The 18520-nt window shown below is 48.0% G+C and overlaps 1 protein-coding gene across 1 annotated transcript in view; it reads left to right on the top strand.

The window, feature by feature from the left end:
* The first annotated feature begins 7732 nt into the window (after window positions 1–7732).
* Window positions 7733–18520, top strand: part of tmem231 (transmembrane protein 231) — a 35818-nt gene continuing 25030 nt past the window's right edge. Inside the window, exons 1-2 of the mRNA XM_038806410.1 lie at window positions 7733–7945; window positions 17000–17166. Of these exons, the coding sequence (XP_038662338.1) occupies window positions 7807–7945; window positions 17000–17166 (306 nt within the window). The 5' untranslated portion in view covers window positions 7733–7806. The remainder of the gene's footprint in view (window positions 7946–16999; window positions 17167–18520) is intronic.

Consider the following 18520-nt stretch of genomic DNA (forward strand, 5'->3'; position numbering starts at 1 on the left):
GAAGAAGAGAAAAAGGAGGAGGTTTTAATGATTCTAACTCAAAGTGACAAACCAAATCCAGATGACTGTGAATTTGACATACCAATTGGAAAACGACGATGTTCTTAAAAATTGGGATAAATTGTTGAGTTACCTTACAGAGGAAAAACAGACTGACCTGAAAGGGTTATTGATTACACATGGGCAAATTTGTAGAGATAAATTGGGAAGTACTAAAATGGCTATACATGATGTAGATTTGGGAAAGGCTGTTCTTATCAAACAACATCCATATAGACTTAACCCTTTAAAATTGGCACAGGTTAACAAAGAGATTGAGAGTATGCTTAAAAATGGCATAATTGACGTGGGTTGCCGCCAATGGAGCTCATCCATAGTGATGGTACCAAAACCGGATGGGACCCAACGGTTGTGTGTGGACAATAGAAAGGTTGGTGCAGTTACAAGAATGGACTCTTATCCTATCCCACGCTTGGAGGATTGCATTGAGGAAGTGGGCCAGTCAGCTTTTATTTCCAAATTGGATTTACTTGAAGGTTACTGGCAGGTAGCTTTATCCGAAAGGGCGAAGGTGATTTCAGTTTTTGTGACGCAAGATGATATATACCAATTCAAAGTTATGCCATTTGGCATGAAAAACGCCCCAGCCACATTTCAACGGTTAACTAACAAAGTTGTTTCAGGATTTCCCAATTGTGCGGTATACATCGACGATCTGGTAATTTTCAGCCAGACATGGAAAGAACATTTAAAACATCTGATGGAGTTATTCGATCGACTTCAGGAGGCGGGTTTGGTGGTAAACCTAGCCAAAATTGAATTTGGAAAAGCCCAAGTCACTTTCCTTGAGGAGTTTCCAATACCCTCGAGACAAAGGGAAATAATGCGATTTCTTGGCAAAAGTGGATTTGATCGAACATTTGTGCAAAAGTTTTGTAGCGGGGTTGCTCCACTGATGGATTTGCTGAAGAACTGTTGAAAATTTCAATAGACAGCGGAGTTTCAACAGGCATTTAACTGCCTGAAAGCTGTGATAACCAATGCTCATGTGTTGGAGAATTACAAGGGACTCTGTGATCAGTGTATCTGACATTAAAGAGAAATGCCAAGGCGTAGAGAAATGAATGGATCTTGCAGAGAACTTCTTGTTCAAAGAGATTGTCAATCGAGAAGGATTTCAGTTGGAAGAAGAATGGAAAAAATGGACTATATTATTATACCTGTTTGCATGTGTTGTTTTTTTGAAACGAAAAAGTATATTTACTGCGTGCATTTCTTAAATGTTAGTGAAAAGGTGAAAAATAAAACCTTCTTGAAGTTGATGGTTGATTTTTTTTCTTGGGGGGAGGTGTCATGTAAGAGTACCTTTAAGAAATGGGTGCTTCAGAAATGTAACCTTTGCCCCCATTAGTGCAAATGCAAACTTTAACTCACACTGCTCTACAGCAGGTCCCAAATCAATACAGAAGCATTACCAATAACGTCCAAAAAACAAGAAACTTTTTTAACATGAGTGCTGCAGCAAAGTTCAAAGACCTCAGTCCGCCACCAGCCCTTTCCTTCTAGAGAATTCCATCGCTTCCTCGGGCGACTCAAAGTAAAAATGTTGCTCCTCATACGTGACCCAAAGATGGGCCATATACAGCAGTCCAAACTTAACCTTTTTCTTAAAAAGGGCCGACTTTATCTGCTTAAACCCTGCTCTTCTCCTGGCCACATCCGCACTCAGTTCCTGGTATCTACGCAGGATGCTATTCTCCCATTTATAACTCCGTGTCTGCCTGGGCCACCGTAAAATATGCTCCTTATCCAAGTACCCTTGGAATCTCACCACCATTGCCCTTGGGGGGTCCCCCACACACGGCTCTGTGAGCCCTGTCCACCTCCAAGGGTCGGGGGAACATCCTATCCCTCAGGAACTTCTCGAACATGCCCGCTATGTATGCCCCAGCATTCCCTCTTTCGGACCGCTCCGGGAGACCAACGATTCTCAAGTTCTGCCGGCGGGACCTATTCTCTAGATCCTCCTACTTCTCCAGGAGACTTTTCTGCTGGTCGCTCAACATACCCACCTCCAGCTCCACTGCTGTTTGGTTTTCCTCGTGCTCGGTCAGTGCCTTCTCCACTTTCTGAATCGCCTGATCCTGACCATCCAGTCTAAGTACCAGCCGCGCAACTGAGTGCGATCCGGAAGCAAGGGAGATGGTTTGAAGTGTGGGAGGATTTGGAGCGAATAGCACTTTACCGTGTCTGGGTGAATGAAGCTCTTCGTGCTCCCAGAGTCAAACAGGCAAGGCGTTTCGTGTCTTTGGCAAAGTGTCCTTTCTTGCCGCAGTCGCTGAAGTTTGCGTTCCAAGCCGGACAGCGCTGCCTGGGGTGCTGGTGCTGGCCGCAGAAATAGCAGGGTAGCCCTCCGGGTTGGGCAGGCAGCCGCATGGCACAGGCCTGGGGTACTCTCTGGTCGGGAGTCCACGAGGGGGGGGGGGGTCACGTGATCGGACGGGAACGCGTTGAGGCTTTGAATCGCTACTTCTAGGGAGGTGGCTAGTTTTACCGTCTCTTCTAGGTCGTGGGCGCCTTTCTCGAGCAGGCGCTGTCTGATGTAGTTGGACCTGACTCCAGCCATGTAGGCGTCCCAGACTGTGAGTTCCATATGTTGAGAGGACATGACGGCCTGCTGGTTGCAGCTTCATGTGACGACTTTGAGGTTGCGTAGGTACTCCTCCAGCGATTTCCCCAGGGTGTTGGTGGCGCGTGGTGAGGAGATGCCGCGCGTACAATTCGTTCACCGGCCTCACGTATAGGCGCTTCAGCATCGCAAGCGCGACTGTGTATGGGGACGATTCCTCGAGTTGTACAGAGATTCGATGGCTCACCCGGGCCTGGAGGAGGCTCAGCTTCTGGTCATCAGTGACGGAGGGTGAGGAGGAGGTGGCGAGGTAGGCCTTGAAACATCGGAGCCAGTGTGAATAATGTACCATCAATTCACTGCAAGACGATGAGAGCGAGTGAACGTAGGCTTTATTATCCAAGAACTTGCCTGCCTGTGACAGCTGTAAAACTGCTTGGAATTCCTTCCTCGGAAGCATACGAGGAGCCATAAGACCGACCCCCTGGTCGTGAGGGTCCAATGGAGGTTCCATCCTTCCAATGGAAGAAATTATGAGGATTCTGGGGGAATTTGGCCGGTTTTCGGATTATAAACTGAATATGGGGAAAAGTGAAATGTATGCGATCCACGGAAAGGGGCAGGAGAGGCGACTGGGGGAACTGCCATTTGGGGTGGTAGGGGGAAGCTTTTGGTACCTAGGCATTCTGGTGGTGCGGGAATGGGAACGGCTGCACAAACTATATCTGGCCCGACTAGTAGACCAAATGGAGGACGATTTCCGAAGGTGGAATGTACTCCCGTTGTCACTCGCTGGGAAGGTGCAGACAGTGAAAATTACGGTCCTCCTGAGATTCCTGTTTGTGTTTCAGTGTCTTCCCATCTTCATTCCATGGACCTTCTTTAAACGGGTCAATAAGGTGATCACTGGCTTTGTCTGGGCAGGCAAGACCCCGCGAGTAAAAAAGGGGATGCTGGAGCGGAGCCTGGGAGAGGGCGGGTTGGCGCTGCCAAACTTTAGTAACTACTATTGGGTGGCGAATATAGCCATGATCAGGAAGTGGGTGGTGGGGGAAGGGTCAGTGTGGGAGCGAGTGGAGGAGGCATTATGCAAGGGCACTAGTTTGAGGGCATTGGTAACGGCGCCTCTGCCATTCCCGCCAGCACGATACTCCGCCAGCCCCATGGCCCTGAGAGTCTGGGGGCAATGGATGAGACATGTGGGAGCGGAGGGAGCATCGGTCTGGTCTCCAATCTGTAATAATCACCGGTTTGCCCCGGGAAGGCTGGATGGAGGGTTCCGGAGATGGCAGAGAGCAGGGATTGAGAGGCTGGGAGATATGTTTATAGAGGGGAGCTTTTTTAGCTTGAGGGAGCTGGAGGAGAAATTTGGATTGTCGAGAGGAAATGAGTTTAGGTACCTGCAGGCGCGGGACTTCCAACGTCGACAGGTCTCAACCTTCCAACTCCTACCACCAAGGGGGATACAGGACAGGGTAGTTTTCAGAATGTGGGTGGGAGAAGGGAGGGTTTCTGACATTTACAAGGAACTCATGGGGTCAGCGGAGACGCAGACCGAGGAGTTGAAACGCAAGTGGGAAGAGGAGTTAGGAGGAGAGATAGAGGATGGTCTCTGGGTGGACACGTTGAGTAGAGTCAACGCGTCCACATTATGTGCCAGGCTCAGCCTGATACAGTTAAAGGTCGTTCACCGGGCTCACATGACAGTGGCCTGGATGTGCAGGTTCTTTGGGGTAGAAGATAGGTGTGCGGGAGAGCCAGCGAACCATGTCTATATGTTCTGGGCATGCCCGAAGCTTAGGGGATTCAGGCAGAGGTTTGCAGATGTCATGTCCAAAGTGTTGAAAACAAGGGTGGCACCGAGTCCAGAGGTGACAATTCTCCTCATACTCATACACTGCCCCTCTGCCTTCTTTGTGGACACCAGCCCAAACTCCATCTGGAGACCTCACTTGTGTTGTTTACTTCCATATACCCCCGGATGGCAGCCCTCTCCTGCTCACACACCTCCTCCTCCGCTAGCAGTCCCATGTCCAACCTCCGCTGAGACCCCACCCCCCCGATCCACTCGCAAGTCCACTCAATGCGGTGCATGGTCTGAGACCACGATCGGCGAATATCCTGAGTCCACCACCTCTGCCAGCAACGACTTACCCACCACAAAAAATCAATCCCTGAGTAGATCTTATGCACATGGGAGAAGTATGAAAACTCCTTTGCCCTTGGCCTCCCAAACCTCCATGGGTCCACTCCGCCCATGCGTTCCATAAACCCCTTCAGCTCCTTCGCCACCGCCAACACTCTGCCAATCTCAAACTCGACCGGTCCATCGTCGGATCAATGACCGTGTTAAAGTCCGCCCCCCATAATCAGCCGCCACATGTCCAGATCTGGGATCTTCCCTAATATTCGCCTCATAAACTCCACATTGTCCCAATTTGGGGCATAAACATTAGCATCCCCTCCAATTACCCACTTACCATCATGACCCGCCCCTCGAATCCACTACAACATTCCCCACCTCAAACGTCACCCGCTTATTCACCAGCACCGCCATGCCACCAGTCTTCATATCCAACCCCAAATGGAAAACCTGCCTTACATACCCTTTCCTTACCCTTGCCTGGTCCCCAATCGTTCCCCTCTCCCCCAATAAACAAAACAACAAATCTAACCCCCACTGTTACATTAACCACCTGATCACCCCCCCCCCCCCCCCCCCCCCCCCCCCCCCCACTGCGCTCCCATTAACTAGCCTGCCCAGCCAGCCTGGCAGCCTCCGCTCAAGGCACCACACTCCTACCCACCCCCACTGATTCTCCTCCCCCACTAATTCACCTCACAACCACCAGTGCAACAATAAGAAAATAAAAGAGAAACAAAAAAAAACCAACAATGAAAAAGGTGCACTTACCACCTCATCGCCTCGACACATCTCGGAGGAGAAGTGTTCCCCAACCAGCAACCGAACAAATAAATACAAGAATTACTAAAGAACCAGAAGAAAAAAGGAAAACCACATTAATCTCCACAGTTCAATGTCCTCCTTCACCTGCCTGTCCATTGTCCTTCAAAAATTTCATCGCCTCCTCTGGTGTTCCAAAATAGTGCGAGGAGACTTTGCCTACAACAGTCGAAATGGGGCCAGTAGTGACCACCGGGCCAAGGACAGTGGAAACACCCCGGCATTCGGCCGCAAACGGCGCTCCCCAGTTCGTTATACTTCCAGAACACTGGACATTCGAGAGACTGTCTCGAACGAAGCGGGAAAAGGATCTCCCCCCTCCAGCCATCGAGATGGAAGACATGTTGGACTGAGGGAGGGGGAGTTATAACCCGACTGGAGGCCAAGGGATCTGCAACCTCAGAGACCCTGTAGTCTCATCCTAGTACGATCCCCCTAGATGAGGGGGGTGGAGCCATCCCCTTAAGCCAGGGGCCTCTAAGACATAAAAACCCCAGCCCAAGTGTGGGAGATTCTTCGTGGAGCAGGAGGTGTAATATAATATGGAAAACAAATTGGAGTTTTCTTAGTCATCGCTTCTGAGTGGTCGCTTGACTGGGGCTCTAATCTCTTTACATAACTCAATGCAGAGAAACAATCAAAAATAAAGGGTACCATTCTAAACAGAGTGAAGGAGCAGTGGGACCTTGGTGTGTATGTGCATAAATCATTGATGGTGACAGGTCTGGTTGAGAGATCAGTTAATAAAGCATAAGGTATTATAGGCTTTTTTATTAGGAGCATACAGTACAAAAACAGATGGAATGTGTGTTGTAACTTTTCTGTGGTTTCTAAGTTAAACTAGTATAAAACACTGATGTGGCCTCAACTGGAGTATTGTGTCCAGTTCTGGGTGCAACAGTTTGAAAGGATATGAAAGCATTGGAGAGAATGCAGAAAAGATTCACAGGAATGGTTCTAGTGATGAGGAACTTTAGTTATGCAGATAGATTGCACAATTGCTTCACAGCTCCAGGGTCCCAGGTTCAATTCCTGCCTGTGCGGAGTCTGCACGTTCTCCTTGTGTGTGTGTGGGTTTCCTCCGGGTGCTCCGGTTTCCACCCACAATCCAAAGATGTGCAGGTTAGGTAGAGTGGCTATGCTAAATGTTCTATGTTCTATAAATGGAATAGTGTAGGTCAGATAGGCTTCAGATGGTTTCACGAGTCGGCGCAACATCGAGAGCCGAAGGGCCCGTACTGCGCTGTAATGTTCTATGTTCTAAATTGTCCTTAGTGTTGGGTGGGGTTACTGGGTTATGGGGATAGGGTGGAGGTGTGGGCTTGTGTAGGGTGCTCTTTCCAAGAGCCGGTGCAGACTCTATGGGCCGGATGGCCTCCTCCTGCACTGTAAATTCTATGATTAGAGAAGTTGGGACTGTTTTCCTTGGAGAAGAGAAGGTTTATGGGAGATTTGTGGAAGGATTCAAACGTATGAGAGGTCTGCACTGAGTACTTAGGGAGAAACTGTTTCCATTGGGATCGCAAACCAGATGGCACAGATTTGAGATAACTGGCAAAAGAAAAAATGGCCAAATGAGGAAAAACCTTTTTGCGCAGCGAGTGGTTCGGACCTGGAGTGCGCTGCCTCAAGCGTGCGGCGGATGCAGGCTCAACGGAGGCATTCAAGAGAGAGTGGGATTATTATTTGAAAAGGAAAAATGTGAAAGGCTACGGATTGGATTTGTTTTAATGTCACGTGCATCGAGGTACAGTGGAAAGTATTGTTCCGTGTACAATCCAGAGAGATCACTCCATACATGAAATAAAACATAGGGCATACATAAATACACAATGTAAATACATAGGCACAGGCATCGGGTGGAGCATACAGGAGTACAGTCCTACTCAGTAGAGATGAGTGAAGAGGAAGGATAGCCAGCGCGCACACACGAGGGTCCAAATTGCCCTCCTTGTGCTGGAACCACACTGTGATTCTGGGAGCAAGAGCTGATATCTGCAGGCAGGGACGGAGTAATAGTCCCGCCTTTTTGTCGCTCTGATTGGACGGGTCGGGGACACGTGATGGAAGAATCGTCCTGTGGCTGGCCAAGATCCCCGTCAGTCACAACAGGACCGCCCCCTCTCCGCCATCTTGCTCGGTGCCTGGCGTCCGTTGCCGGGGGGGGAAGCTATGGTAACCCGGCACTAACTCATTGGCGGCTTCGTTAAAAATGGCCATCTACGAAATTTATTCGCATCCGTCGCTGGTCCGGTACAAAACCAGCGTTTTCACCAAAACCACATTGTTTTTGTTGATAGTTTTGGCGCTCACGTACATTCCGCCGCTTTTGATTGCTTACAGGAGTCATGGTGAGAGATTTATTTTAATCCAGGGGTACACCATTGGCCTAGCTAGCGGGCATCTCTGAAACTGTTTTACAAATGGAAAGAATTTCTTACGAATGTTCGAGTTAAAAACCAGGTCGACTTAATGTTTGTTATTGTTGTTTATTATTGCTGCTGCTCTTGCAGTTTTTTTTGGGGGGGGGGGGCGGAGTCAACCTTGATAGATTGTGGATGGGTAGAATGATCCTCATCATTATCGCTTAAAACTTGTCAATTTGAGCGACTACAAACGCAGTTCTGGATTAAAATCAACAAGCACTGGTACTGTATTTTGGTCTAACTTAACAATTTCTGCACTTATTGTATTTTCAAGAGTGCATTTGAAGCTATTATAAGTTGCAATCACTTCTGTTTGTGAGGGGAATACTTACCATAGTTGTATAGGGCCTCCCGTGAGACCACACTTGGTATACTGTGTACAGTTTTGACATCCTTACCAAAGAAAGGATATATTTACCTGGGCAGAGTGTAACAAGAGGTTCACTAGACCAGTGTTCTTCAAACTTTTTTTCCAGGGATCCATTTTTACCAACCAGCCAACCTTCGTGACCCACGTCGGCCTACTTGCGTGACCCACGCTGGCCGACCTGCATGACCCACACTGGCTGACCTGCGCGACCCACCATTTTCTCTTACCTTGTTTGTTGCTGACAAAATGGTTTCTGTGAAGAATCCTGAGAGAGAACCTTTCCAGAGCCAGTGGAAGAGCTGTATTGTTACTGTTAAACTTAAAATCCTAGGGCAGACTGCAAAACTACAGACAGACTTGGCTCCACCCATTAATTAGATCATAAGACATTCTTCCGTCTCCTCCCACGAAGATGTCCCATGTCCTGTTTAGTTAGGACTAAACATAATCCCTCAGAAATTATGTATATTCCATTGATTTCCCAAAATAAAAACAATGTTCCATTAAAAATCTCTCTGTAAACAAGTAAATGGTTAAAAACAATGATCACCTCACCTTTCTGACTCCTTAATCACAGCTTTAGCAGACATACTGCTCGTACGTATTTGAACCCAGAGTTTTTAATAACATTACTGCAACAAATGTAAAATATAGGGCAGGATTCTCCCATCACCCAGATCTGTGCTTCTCGGTGGCACGCTGTTCGCTGGCAACGGGATTGTCTATTCCTGCTGCTTGTGAATGGGATTTCCCGCTGAAGCCACCCAAGCTGCCGGGAAACTCAGGGGAGAGGGTGCGCTGTCAGCCAGAACAGAGAATCCCAATGGCTGGAGAATTGCGGCCAAAATGCATAACAATTTCCTACATTCATTACAAGACTCTTCTTAAAACCTACCCTTTGATCAAACTGTCCTGATATCTCCTTATGCAGCTAGATGTTAAATGTTGTTGATGCCACTGTGAAGCACATTGGGATGTTTTATTATGTTAGAGGCACTACATAATCCCGCAACCCGTAATGGATCAGCTCTAGGATCAGCAGTCCTGCCATATCCAGGTGTGAATGGTGGTGAACAATTAAACAACTCACTGGAGGGTGAGGCTCCACAAATATCTCCATCTTCAATGATGGAGAAGCCCAAAAAATTTGTGTAAAAGACAAGGCTGAAGCATTCGCAATAACCTTCAGCCAGAAATGCTAAGAAGATGATCCATCTTGGTCTCCTCCAGAAGTCACCAGCATCACAGATGCCAGTTTTCAGCCAATTCGATTCACCCCATGTGATATCAAAAAACGGCTGAAGGAACTGGATACTGCAAAGACTATGGATCCTGACAATATTCCAACAATAATACTGAAGACTTGTTCTCTAAAACTTGCCACGCCCTTAGACAAGCTGTTCCAGTACAGCTACAATACTGGCATCTATCCGACAATGTGGAAAATTGCCCAGGTGTGTTTGCACACAAAAAGTAGGACCCAGCCAATTACCGCCCTTTCTATCTACTCTAAATCATTAGTAAACTGATGGAAGGAGTCATAAACAGTGCTATCAAGCGTCACTTACATGGCAATAACCTGCACACTGATGCTCAGTTTGGGTTCCACCAGGCTCACTAAGCTCCCCTCATTCTCATTGACTCCAGTTTAGCTAGGATTCTTGATAGCATAATCAGCCGACTTCCAGTGGCTGCCGTGGAGTGAGTGGTTGCACATTTGGGAGCTCCCGCTCAAGGCGGGTTTATTCGGTCTTTTCCCTCCCAAAGGTGTAATATTTGAAGGCAAAAAGTATAGGAGTCCCCGGGAAGATAATATTCCTCTGGTGTGGTTGGTGCATGGACCTGTGGACAAGGGGCAGTGCGAGAAAGAAAGACCAGTTGGAGCAGTAGAGTCATCATGGTGCCACAGGTAAAGATGGCAGAGGTCAAGGGGGGTACGCCAAATTGAATATGGGAAAGATTGCGGAGTTCCCGATTGATGCCAGAGGGCAGGAAAGGAGACATGGGGAGTTGCCCTTTAGGGTGATGGGGGTGAGCTTCAGGTATTTGGGTATCCAACTGGTGCGGAGTTGGGCACAGTTGCATAAACTAAACTTGGCTCGGCTGGTGGAGCAGATGAAGATGGACTTTAGGAGGTGGGATATGCTGCCGCAGTCACTGGCAGGGTGGGTGCAGACAGTGAAAATGACGGTGCTGCCGAGGTTTTTGTTTGTTTTTCAGAACCTCCCAATCTTTGTTCAAAGTTGTTTTTTAGGTAGGTCAATAGGCTGATCTCTGGGTTTGTTTGGGCGGGGAAGAGTCCACGGGTGCGACAGGCCTTTTTGGAGTGGGGGCGAGGGGGTGGCAGGGTTTTGGTGTTGCCGAATATGACATTATTACTGAGCGGCGAACATTGCTATGGTAAGGAAATGGACCATAGGAGAGAGGTCGGTGTGGGGTCGGGTGGAAGTGGTCTGATGTCAGGGTACATGTTTAAGGGCCTTGTTGACGCCTTTACCGTTCTCGCCGGCCAGATACTCTGTGAGCCAAGTGATGGTGTCAACTCTAAGCATGTGGGGGCAGTGGAGGCAGCATTTGGGGCCTTGGCTTGGGCGCCGATCTGTAATAACTATAGGTTTGCGCTGGCCGGGCTGGATACGAGGCTTAGGGAGTAGCGGCAGGTGTGTTTGAGCGCTTCGATGATTTGTTTATCGGGGGTAAATATGCAGGGTTGGAGAACCTGGAGGAAGTGTATGAGTTGCCCAGGGGGAACGGCTTTAAGTATCAGCAGGTTTGAGACTTCGTAAGGAGAGAGCTGCCATCCTTGCATTACGATAGTGACATTTTAATCGGCATCTTGACGAATACATGAATTGGATGAGAATAGAGGGATACGGACCTGGGAGATGTCGAAGATTTTAGTTTGGACGGGCAGCATGGTCAGCGCAGGCTTGGAGGGCCGAAGGACCTGTTCCTGTGCTGTACTTTTCTTTGTTCTTTCCTGGGCTGGCACCCCTTGGGTTGCAGGACAAGGTGCTGTTGAAGGATGAAATAGGGGAGGGGAAGGGGTTGGATATCTATCAGTAATTGATGGTGTGGGAGGGTGCTCGGGTGGGGGACATTAAGTGTAAATGGGAAGAGGAGCTGGGAGGAGGGGGCTGAGACATGGGTGGAGGCCTTGTGGAGGGTGAACGCATCCTCCCCATGTGCAAAATTAAGTCTACCCAGTTTAAAGTGGTGCAAAGGGCTCATATGACAGTGGTGAGGATGAGTAGGTTTTTTAAGTGGGTAGAGAATAGGTGTGAGTGGTCTGCGGGTGGGGCCTGTGAACCATAGCCACATGTTCTGGGCATGTCCAAGACTGAGGGGGTTCTGCAGGGGTTCCCGGACAAGATGTCCGAGGTGCTGGGTGTGGAGGTGGTTCCGAGTCCAGAGGTGACGATATCTGGGGTGTTGGAAGACCCGGGAGTCCAAGGGGTGAGAGAAGCCGATGTTTTGGACTTTGCTTCTCTGATAGCCTGGAGACAGGTTTTGCTAGGGTGGCGAGACTCTGAGCCAGCGAATGCTGGAGTAACCTGGCAGAATTCCTGAGGCTGGAGAAGATCAAGTTCGCTCTAAGGGGGTTGGCAGAGGGGTTCATCCGGATGTGGAAGCCGTTTATTGATTTCTTTAAGGAAGATTGAGGGGTCAGCAAAGTGGGGTGGGGTTTGGGGGGGTAAGGGGGTTAAAATGGGGAACGTGAGATGTGGGGGGTTGGCGTTGGGGGGGCAGGCACGGAGTGGTTGTTTATGAGTTGTATTGTTCTTCTGATTTTCTGTGTGTAGATGTGAAAATGCCTCGAATAAAATATTTTTGAAAAGATACCATACTCGGTCAAAATCTGCCTTGATGTCAAAGGCAGTCACTCTCATCTCACTGCTGGCATTCAGCTCTTTTATCCATGCTTGAATCAAGGCTGTAATGAGGTCGGGAGCCGAGTGACCCTGGCGAAACCCAAACTGAGCATCCGTGAGCAGGTTATTGCTGAGTAAGTGCCGCTTGATAGCACTGTTGATGACTCCTTCCATCACTTTGCTGATGATGGAGAGTAGACTGATAGGACGGTAATTGGCTGGGTTGAGAGAGAAAGGGAGAGAGATTGCTTGCAGATTTTAATGTCTCTCAAGACTGAGAAACAGAAACAACGCTCATGGATTCCCCAGGCGATGGCAAATTAATGTGATAATGAGAAATCATTGAAAACCTGGGTTCCTATATTCCAGCATGAGAGCTTCGTTTGCTGGCTTGGCGATGCCTCACTGTCCCACATGAGGTGCCAAAGGTTAGTGCAGTTTCTCTTGCTGTTCACCTCCCAATCAAGTCAAAGTTAACAATTACCACTGAGAAAGCTGCCAAAATTCTCTCTGCCAAAAAGCCACTGCACAAGCAAGCCATCACCACTGAAGAGGCACCAAGTCTGGGAAAGTCACCAGAATTGGTAGCATCTACCGAGAATTCGTCAATAATCAGAACCACATGGACAGATTCCAACTTCCTTGATACAGGGATAATTCTGGAAGTCTGATGCCATTCCAACTCAAAGGTGGGAAAACCTGCCCATGATCCAAAAAACTACTATCCTATTGCCCTCCTGTCTGCAATCCTTAACTGGGGTAAAATCTGTTCAGAAACTACCCTTTAGAGAAGGAAGAAGCTGCTCTGACCAGTCTGTCGCACGCACTACTAACATCCAGGCAGGGTTCAAGGAGCAGCTGAAGACTGGAGCTGTTTTCATTGACTTGTCATCAGCAAACAGCTCTGTCTGGTAAGAATGTCTGCTACTGAACCTTTCAATCAATGTCAAAAAACTCTGCAGCTTATCAGCACCTTAACATGCAGCTTTAAGTTCCATGCCTATCTTGGTGATGAGCAACTGGACACAGATGTTCAATAATGATGTGCCACAGAAATTGGTGCTCATGTGGCCTTTATCAACCGCTATATCTAACACCCTTGCACCAACTCCCGGATATTTGTTTATGCCAATGACTTGGCACTGCTAACGTGAGCATCAGTGCCACAGGAAACAACTAGGAACTCTCAACTAAACTGGACCTACTGGATCTGGGGCCAGGACCATGCTGGATTCCGATGGGGCAGTCATTCGTAAAACAATAGCAATTTCTAGTTGTACTTCAATTAAAACAAAGTACTTTGAAAAGTTCAGTTTGATCTAACACTTTTTTTACAGTGACACAAACAAGCTTTCAATCAAAATAAATCACATTTACACTTTCATACTTCCATGTACCCGTGGAAATGTTGACATCTGTATTGGGTTAGGAACTCAAAGTGCTAACCTTTTATAAGATGTTGCCAGTTCTCCAGCTCAAAGAAAATGACATTGGGTGAGATTGTCCTCTCCACAGACCATGTCTGCTGATGGGTGGGAAAAGTTGTGTTTTCAATGCTGGCTGCAATGGTGGGTTTTTGTGCTCAATTTGCCTGCTTCTCACCGCATTAACAGGAAACATGTTGTTTCATGTGGAGGTGGCCTTTGACCTCAGCAGATCGTCGCTCTGGTGCCATATTTAAACCTTACCCGCACACTGATTTCTCAGTGCCTTCATCCCAGGACTGCTCCAGGTGAGAGATGATCCCCAAACCAAAAGGTTCTGCATTGTCCAAGTTAAGTGACGTCTCACTGGGACAACTTCGAAAAAACAACCATCGAGGATCACTGGGAGGTGATCTACTCCTGTGATAATCGGAGATGTGGCTTGGGAGGAGATGGCTGCTGTGGTGAGCACCTGTTCCGCACAGAGGCAATTTAGTCATGCAGGAAGAGGATGAATGACCTCATGTGTTCCACAAAGGGAAGTCAACCATCTCATCACTCCACTGTCTCTCAAAAGCCCCTCACAGGATGACCATCCACAGGAATCTAGCACACCGCTTACTCAAAGGACATCACTATCTCACACACATCTTCACATATCCATCTGGGCTTATATTCTGTGTACCTTGCGCACTTATCCTGTGAGTGGCTCCATTCCGTACCCACACAAGGCAGGCATCCTTATCATTTGCCTTTGAATGCATTCTACTTGCATTCTTTCCAACTGTCTTTATGCTGGACAAGCTCACCCACAATAAAAGGAATAAGTTGCAGAATGGTGGCAGATGCCTGAACTCCAGGTCCTCCTCACTCCCGATGAGGAGCATGCTGATGAGCTCACCAGAGAGGGACAGTGCCTGTAGCGACAATGAGGTCAGCGGTGTAGACTCAAGTGAGGATCTTGCACCAGCTGATCCTCAGACAATTATACTGTGAATGCATTGTTATGCTTTTGAGTCGGCTACTATGCACTAATATCTCTATCACCTTTCATGGGCACCTCCACTAAGCGCCCCATGGACACCAGGAGCAGTATGCTCTCTCCAGCCCCCTCAACAGAATCCTGAGCACACCACCGGTGGAAACCCATCACAGAGCTCACCAACACCAGCGCAGCGCCACACATTTTGGTGGGAAGTAGTTCAGGAGCAGTCTGGATGTCATCATCTGGTGAGCACAGCACAGAATCTGGTCCACGGTAGGAGGATACAGGGACATCCAACATCACCAGCACTCTGGAGGACTGCTGAAGACCGGGTTTCTGCCGAGACCCAGTCAGATGATGAGCCTTTGGACTCGGTCTTAAGTCAGATGTTGGAGCTGCAATGGCATCGCAGGAATATTGGGCAGGGATGACAGCTGAATTCCACATAGTTCAACATACAATGAAGGAGTCCATCCGCGTATAATCTGATGCGCTGGCATGCCAGTGTACCGAGGACAACAGAAATGGGATGGTTGCCATGGAGATCTCGAATTGCACCAGGAGATGCACTCTGTTGATGCAGGTACTGATGACATCCGACATATGACTACGTGAGAGGGTTCGGGGCACCTAGATTACTTTCCAGTTGCCCCTTCTCATGAGGCAGCCAGGGGTTTCGGGGGGCCCCCTTTCCTGCGAGATCAACCATACTTCGTTGTAGATGTGTCCCTCCACTCAAGGGTTTTCCTTTGTTAGGGAACCATCTAACATGACCACGGTAACCATTCTCACCATGAGGCTGGGTCCCTCCGCTCCAGGGTTTCTCTTTGTCCAGGAGACACCCAACATGGCTGCCAACTGTGTCTACACCATGTGGGTGAGCCCCTGCACCCCATTTTTCCCTTTGTTTACGGATCCTCCAAAATGGCTTCTTAAGGTGCCATCCTGTTCCACATTTCCGAACTTGACCTGCTGAAGCCAGTCTCGAGCCCTTCACCCCCTTAACACAGTGTTCCTCCCATGGTTTTGATTTCCCCCTTCCAACTCCCTCTAACCTTCCCCATCCCTCGTTTCTATCTTCCCCGCCCACCTCGCGGACACTCTCTCCCTGGTGAAACATCCACCATGGCTCCCGTCTCTCTTATACTTTCTGGCGTTAGCCTTTTGCGCTAGTGTGATGGCCCCCCCCTCCCGTGATTGATCTGACCCCCTCTTATGCCCTCTCTGTCCCCTCCTCACCCACCACTGTGCTCTGCTGCCCTCACCCCTTCCTTCCTATGAGCTAGTTCCCTTACTCGTAGGAGGCAGTGCAGTCCGACGCAAAAGTGTTCCATTTTCCGTTGCTTTCTCTGTGTCTTCCTCACAGCTGCCTCATTTGCCATTTGTCTCGTCCTTTTGTACCGATGAACTAGTCCGTGTCTGCTCCATGTTCTGGTATGTAACCCAGAGCCTGACTGGGAATAACATCCTAAATCTAACCACTTGCATGGTTGAATTCGGCCCTGCGCTTTGCCAAGTATGCCCCAATGTCCTGGTGTACCCGTATTTTGTCTCCCTCCCAGCTGCTTGCCTTCGTCTGTCGAGCCCAGTGCAGAATCCTCTCCCGATCTTGGTATCTCTGCAGCTTGGCTATGATTGCCCTTGGCTGCTCCCGGCACTGGCCTTTGGTCAGAGTGACCTGTGGGCACTGTCAATTTCCGGCAGCTTGGGGAAACTTGGAAATCCAGTTCCTGTATTTTCCTTGGACTTCCAGCCTCCCTCCCATCCTGTTGAGCACCATCTGCATGGCAGCCAGCACCTCCGCCACTGCCACTGCCACCTTGACTTCCGTTTGAATCTCCGCCTTAATCCCGTCCTTCATCGTGGTTAGTTCCTTAGTTAGGAATGCCTTCCAACCATCTCCTGGTTGGGGGGGGGCTTGTGAGTCCGCTGACGCGCTTGCTCGCTGCCCTTTTCCTTTTCCACAGTTTCTGGCTTCCCTGCGGACTCTCGAGCTGCTGCTTCCTGGCATTATTTTCCTCTCTGCTATCTTTGTGGGTGAGGGAATGATTGAGTCCAATTTTCCAGGATAAATTCTGGCAACAGTGCCTATTTTATTGTTTTCTGGAGGAGAGCCACCTGATGTGCGACTGCTCAGCACATCTCTGTCAACAATTTGTTCCTTTAAGCATACAATATTTAACCTAATGCTGCAATTTTAAAATAGAATATATTAACATGTGATGCTTTGTAGTTTGAAAGAGGTATGCTAGATGCAAGTCTATCATTTTAAGTTTATGTATAAATGAATATATGTTCTTTAGGTAACCTGATTTTTTTTAACCATAGGTTTTTGGTTAAAAATAAGCACGTATGAAGAACAGCCAAATGTTAAATTCCAGTACCAAGTTTTGATGATTGTTGGAACCAGCACAAGTGGGGACTTTGTGGCTTGGAGCACGTTTGAGAACTTTAATAATCTCCAAGGGGACAACCTTCGATTCCCATTAGTGACAGTAAGTTATTAAATTTATGTAAATGCAATATTTCAAGCATAACTGGCACCTTAATGTTAAATTTTAAAATATTTTTCACACCTACTAGATTAATTCATGAGTATCAAAAAACTTAACTGGTCAGATCCCAAAGCTGCATTATGGAAACAGTCACCCAGTAGCAATTTTCCCTGAATTGGCCAGTTGGGCCAGAGGATGGGCTCACTGTTCAATTAATGATAGTGGCCAGGCTCTCGAAGCTGGAGGCTCTCTTTGAAGGAACTGCAGCCTGCTGATTCAGTTGAGAGCGATGGTGTGCCTCCATCTTGAGGTCCCATTCAGCAATTTAAAAAACATTTCTGTTAAAATGACTAGAGTAGCCAGGCCATCATTGTGAAGGGAAGCGCCTCCACAGGGTGATCTATGGACGCAGCTGTGGCCTGGCAGTCAGTGATGGCCTCAAAGCCTGCCAGAAGTCCTCGCCCCGCCAGCCTGCCACCAACAGGCTGCCCTCCAGGCAACTGACTTGTTGCCATGCTGTGTGGGCCCCAGGCTGACTGAAAAATTCTGGTTGGTCTCTGACAACAGGCCATTATCTCCCCTTAATTGGCTGCCCACTGCTTGTAGGATGGTTAAGAATTAGATAATAGTTAATCAGTTGTATTTGCTGTCTAATTAATGATAGTCTTGTTATTAATAAAGGTTAATTGTCTTTAAATTTACAAACCTGATGACTGTAGTTATTGAACAGCTAAAGACCAAAGACTTTGGATATTTTTAAAATTAAAAGTTAATTTCAGTTGTGTTGGACACCGGGTCAAGTGGACTGGAATTGACCGCACACTAGCCCAGGGTGTCGTAACAAAAGATTAAAAAGATTTTGTGCATTGAATTCAACAGGTTGATCTCACCAAAAATAATTTAGAACGAACTTTGGTGGTGATGATGGTTCTTTGATAACAGCCTTTATATCAGGTATATTAGCAGCGACTGCTGAGTTTTGTCTTTGGTTTTGATGGGGCTCTGTCCCCAAATGGGGGCAAGTATGGAGGCAGGCGGAAGGAGCCAATTAAGGAGAGATTTGATTGGGACACTTCTCACTCAGACGCTGCCTTGATATCAAGGTTGTTGATTCTCTTCCCTTCACTAGCATTGAGTTCTTGCATCTGTGTCTGGATCAGGGCTGCAGTGAGGGCTGGAACCAAGAGGTTCTCTTGTAATCCATGCTGAGAATTAATGAACAGGTTATTAGTGAATTGATATCACTCTGTTTATAGCATGTTGCTTTTGGTATGAAGCATGCAGCTAGCATAGTGTGTTGGCTTCATGAAGTTTGTTGCTCGTTCTGCAGTATATCACATCTTGCTTCTGACTC

Source organism: Scyliorhinus canicula, chromosome 9, assembly GCF_902713615.1.
Source record: "Scyliorhinus canicula chromosome 9, sScyCan1.1, whole genome shotgun sequence".
Classification (NCBI taxonomy): Eukaryota; Metazoa; Chordata; class Chondrichthyes; order Carcharhiniformes; family Scyliorhinidae; genus Scyliorhinus; species Scyliorhinus canicula.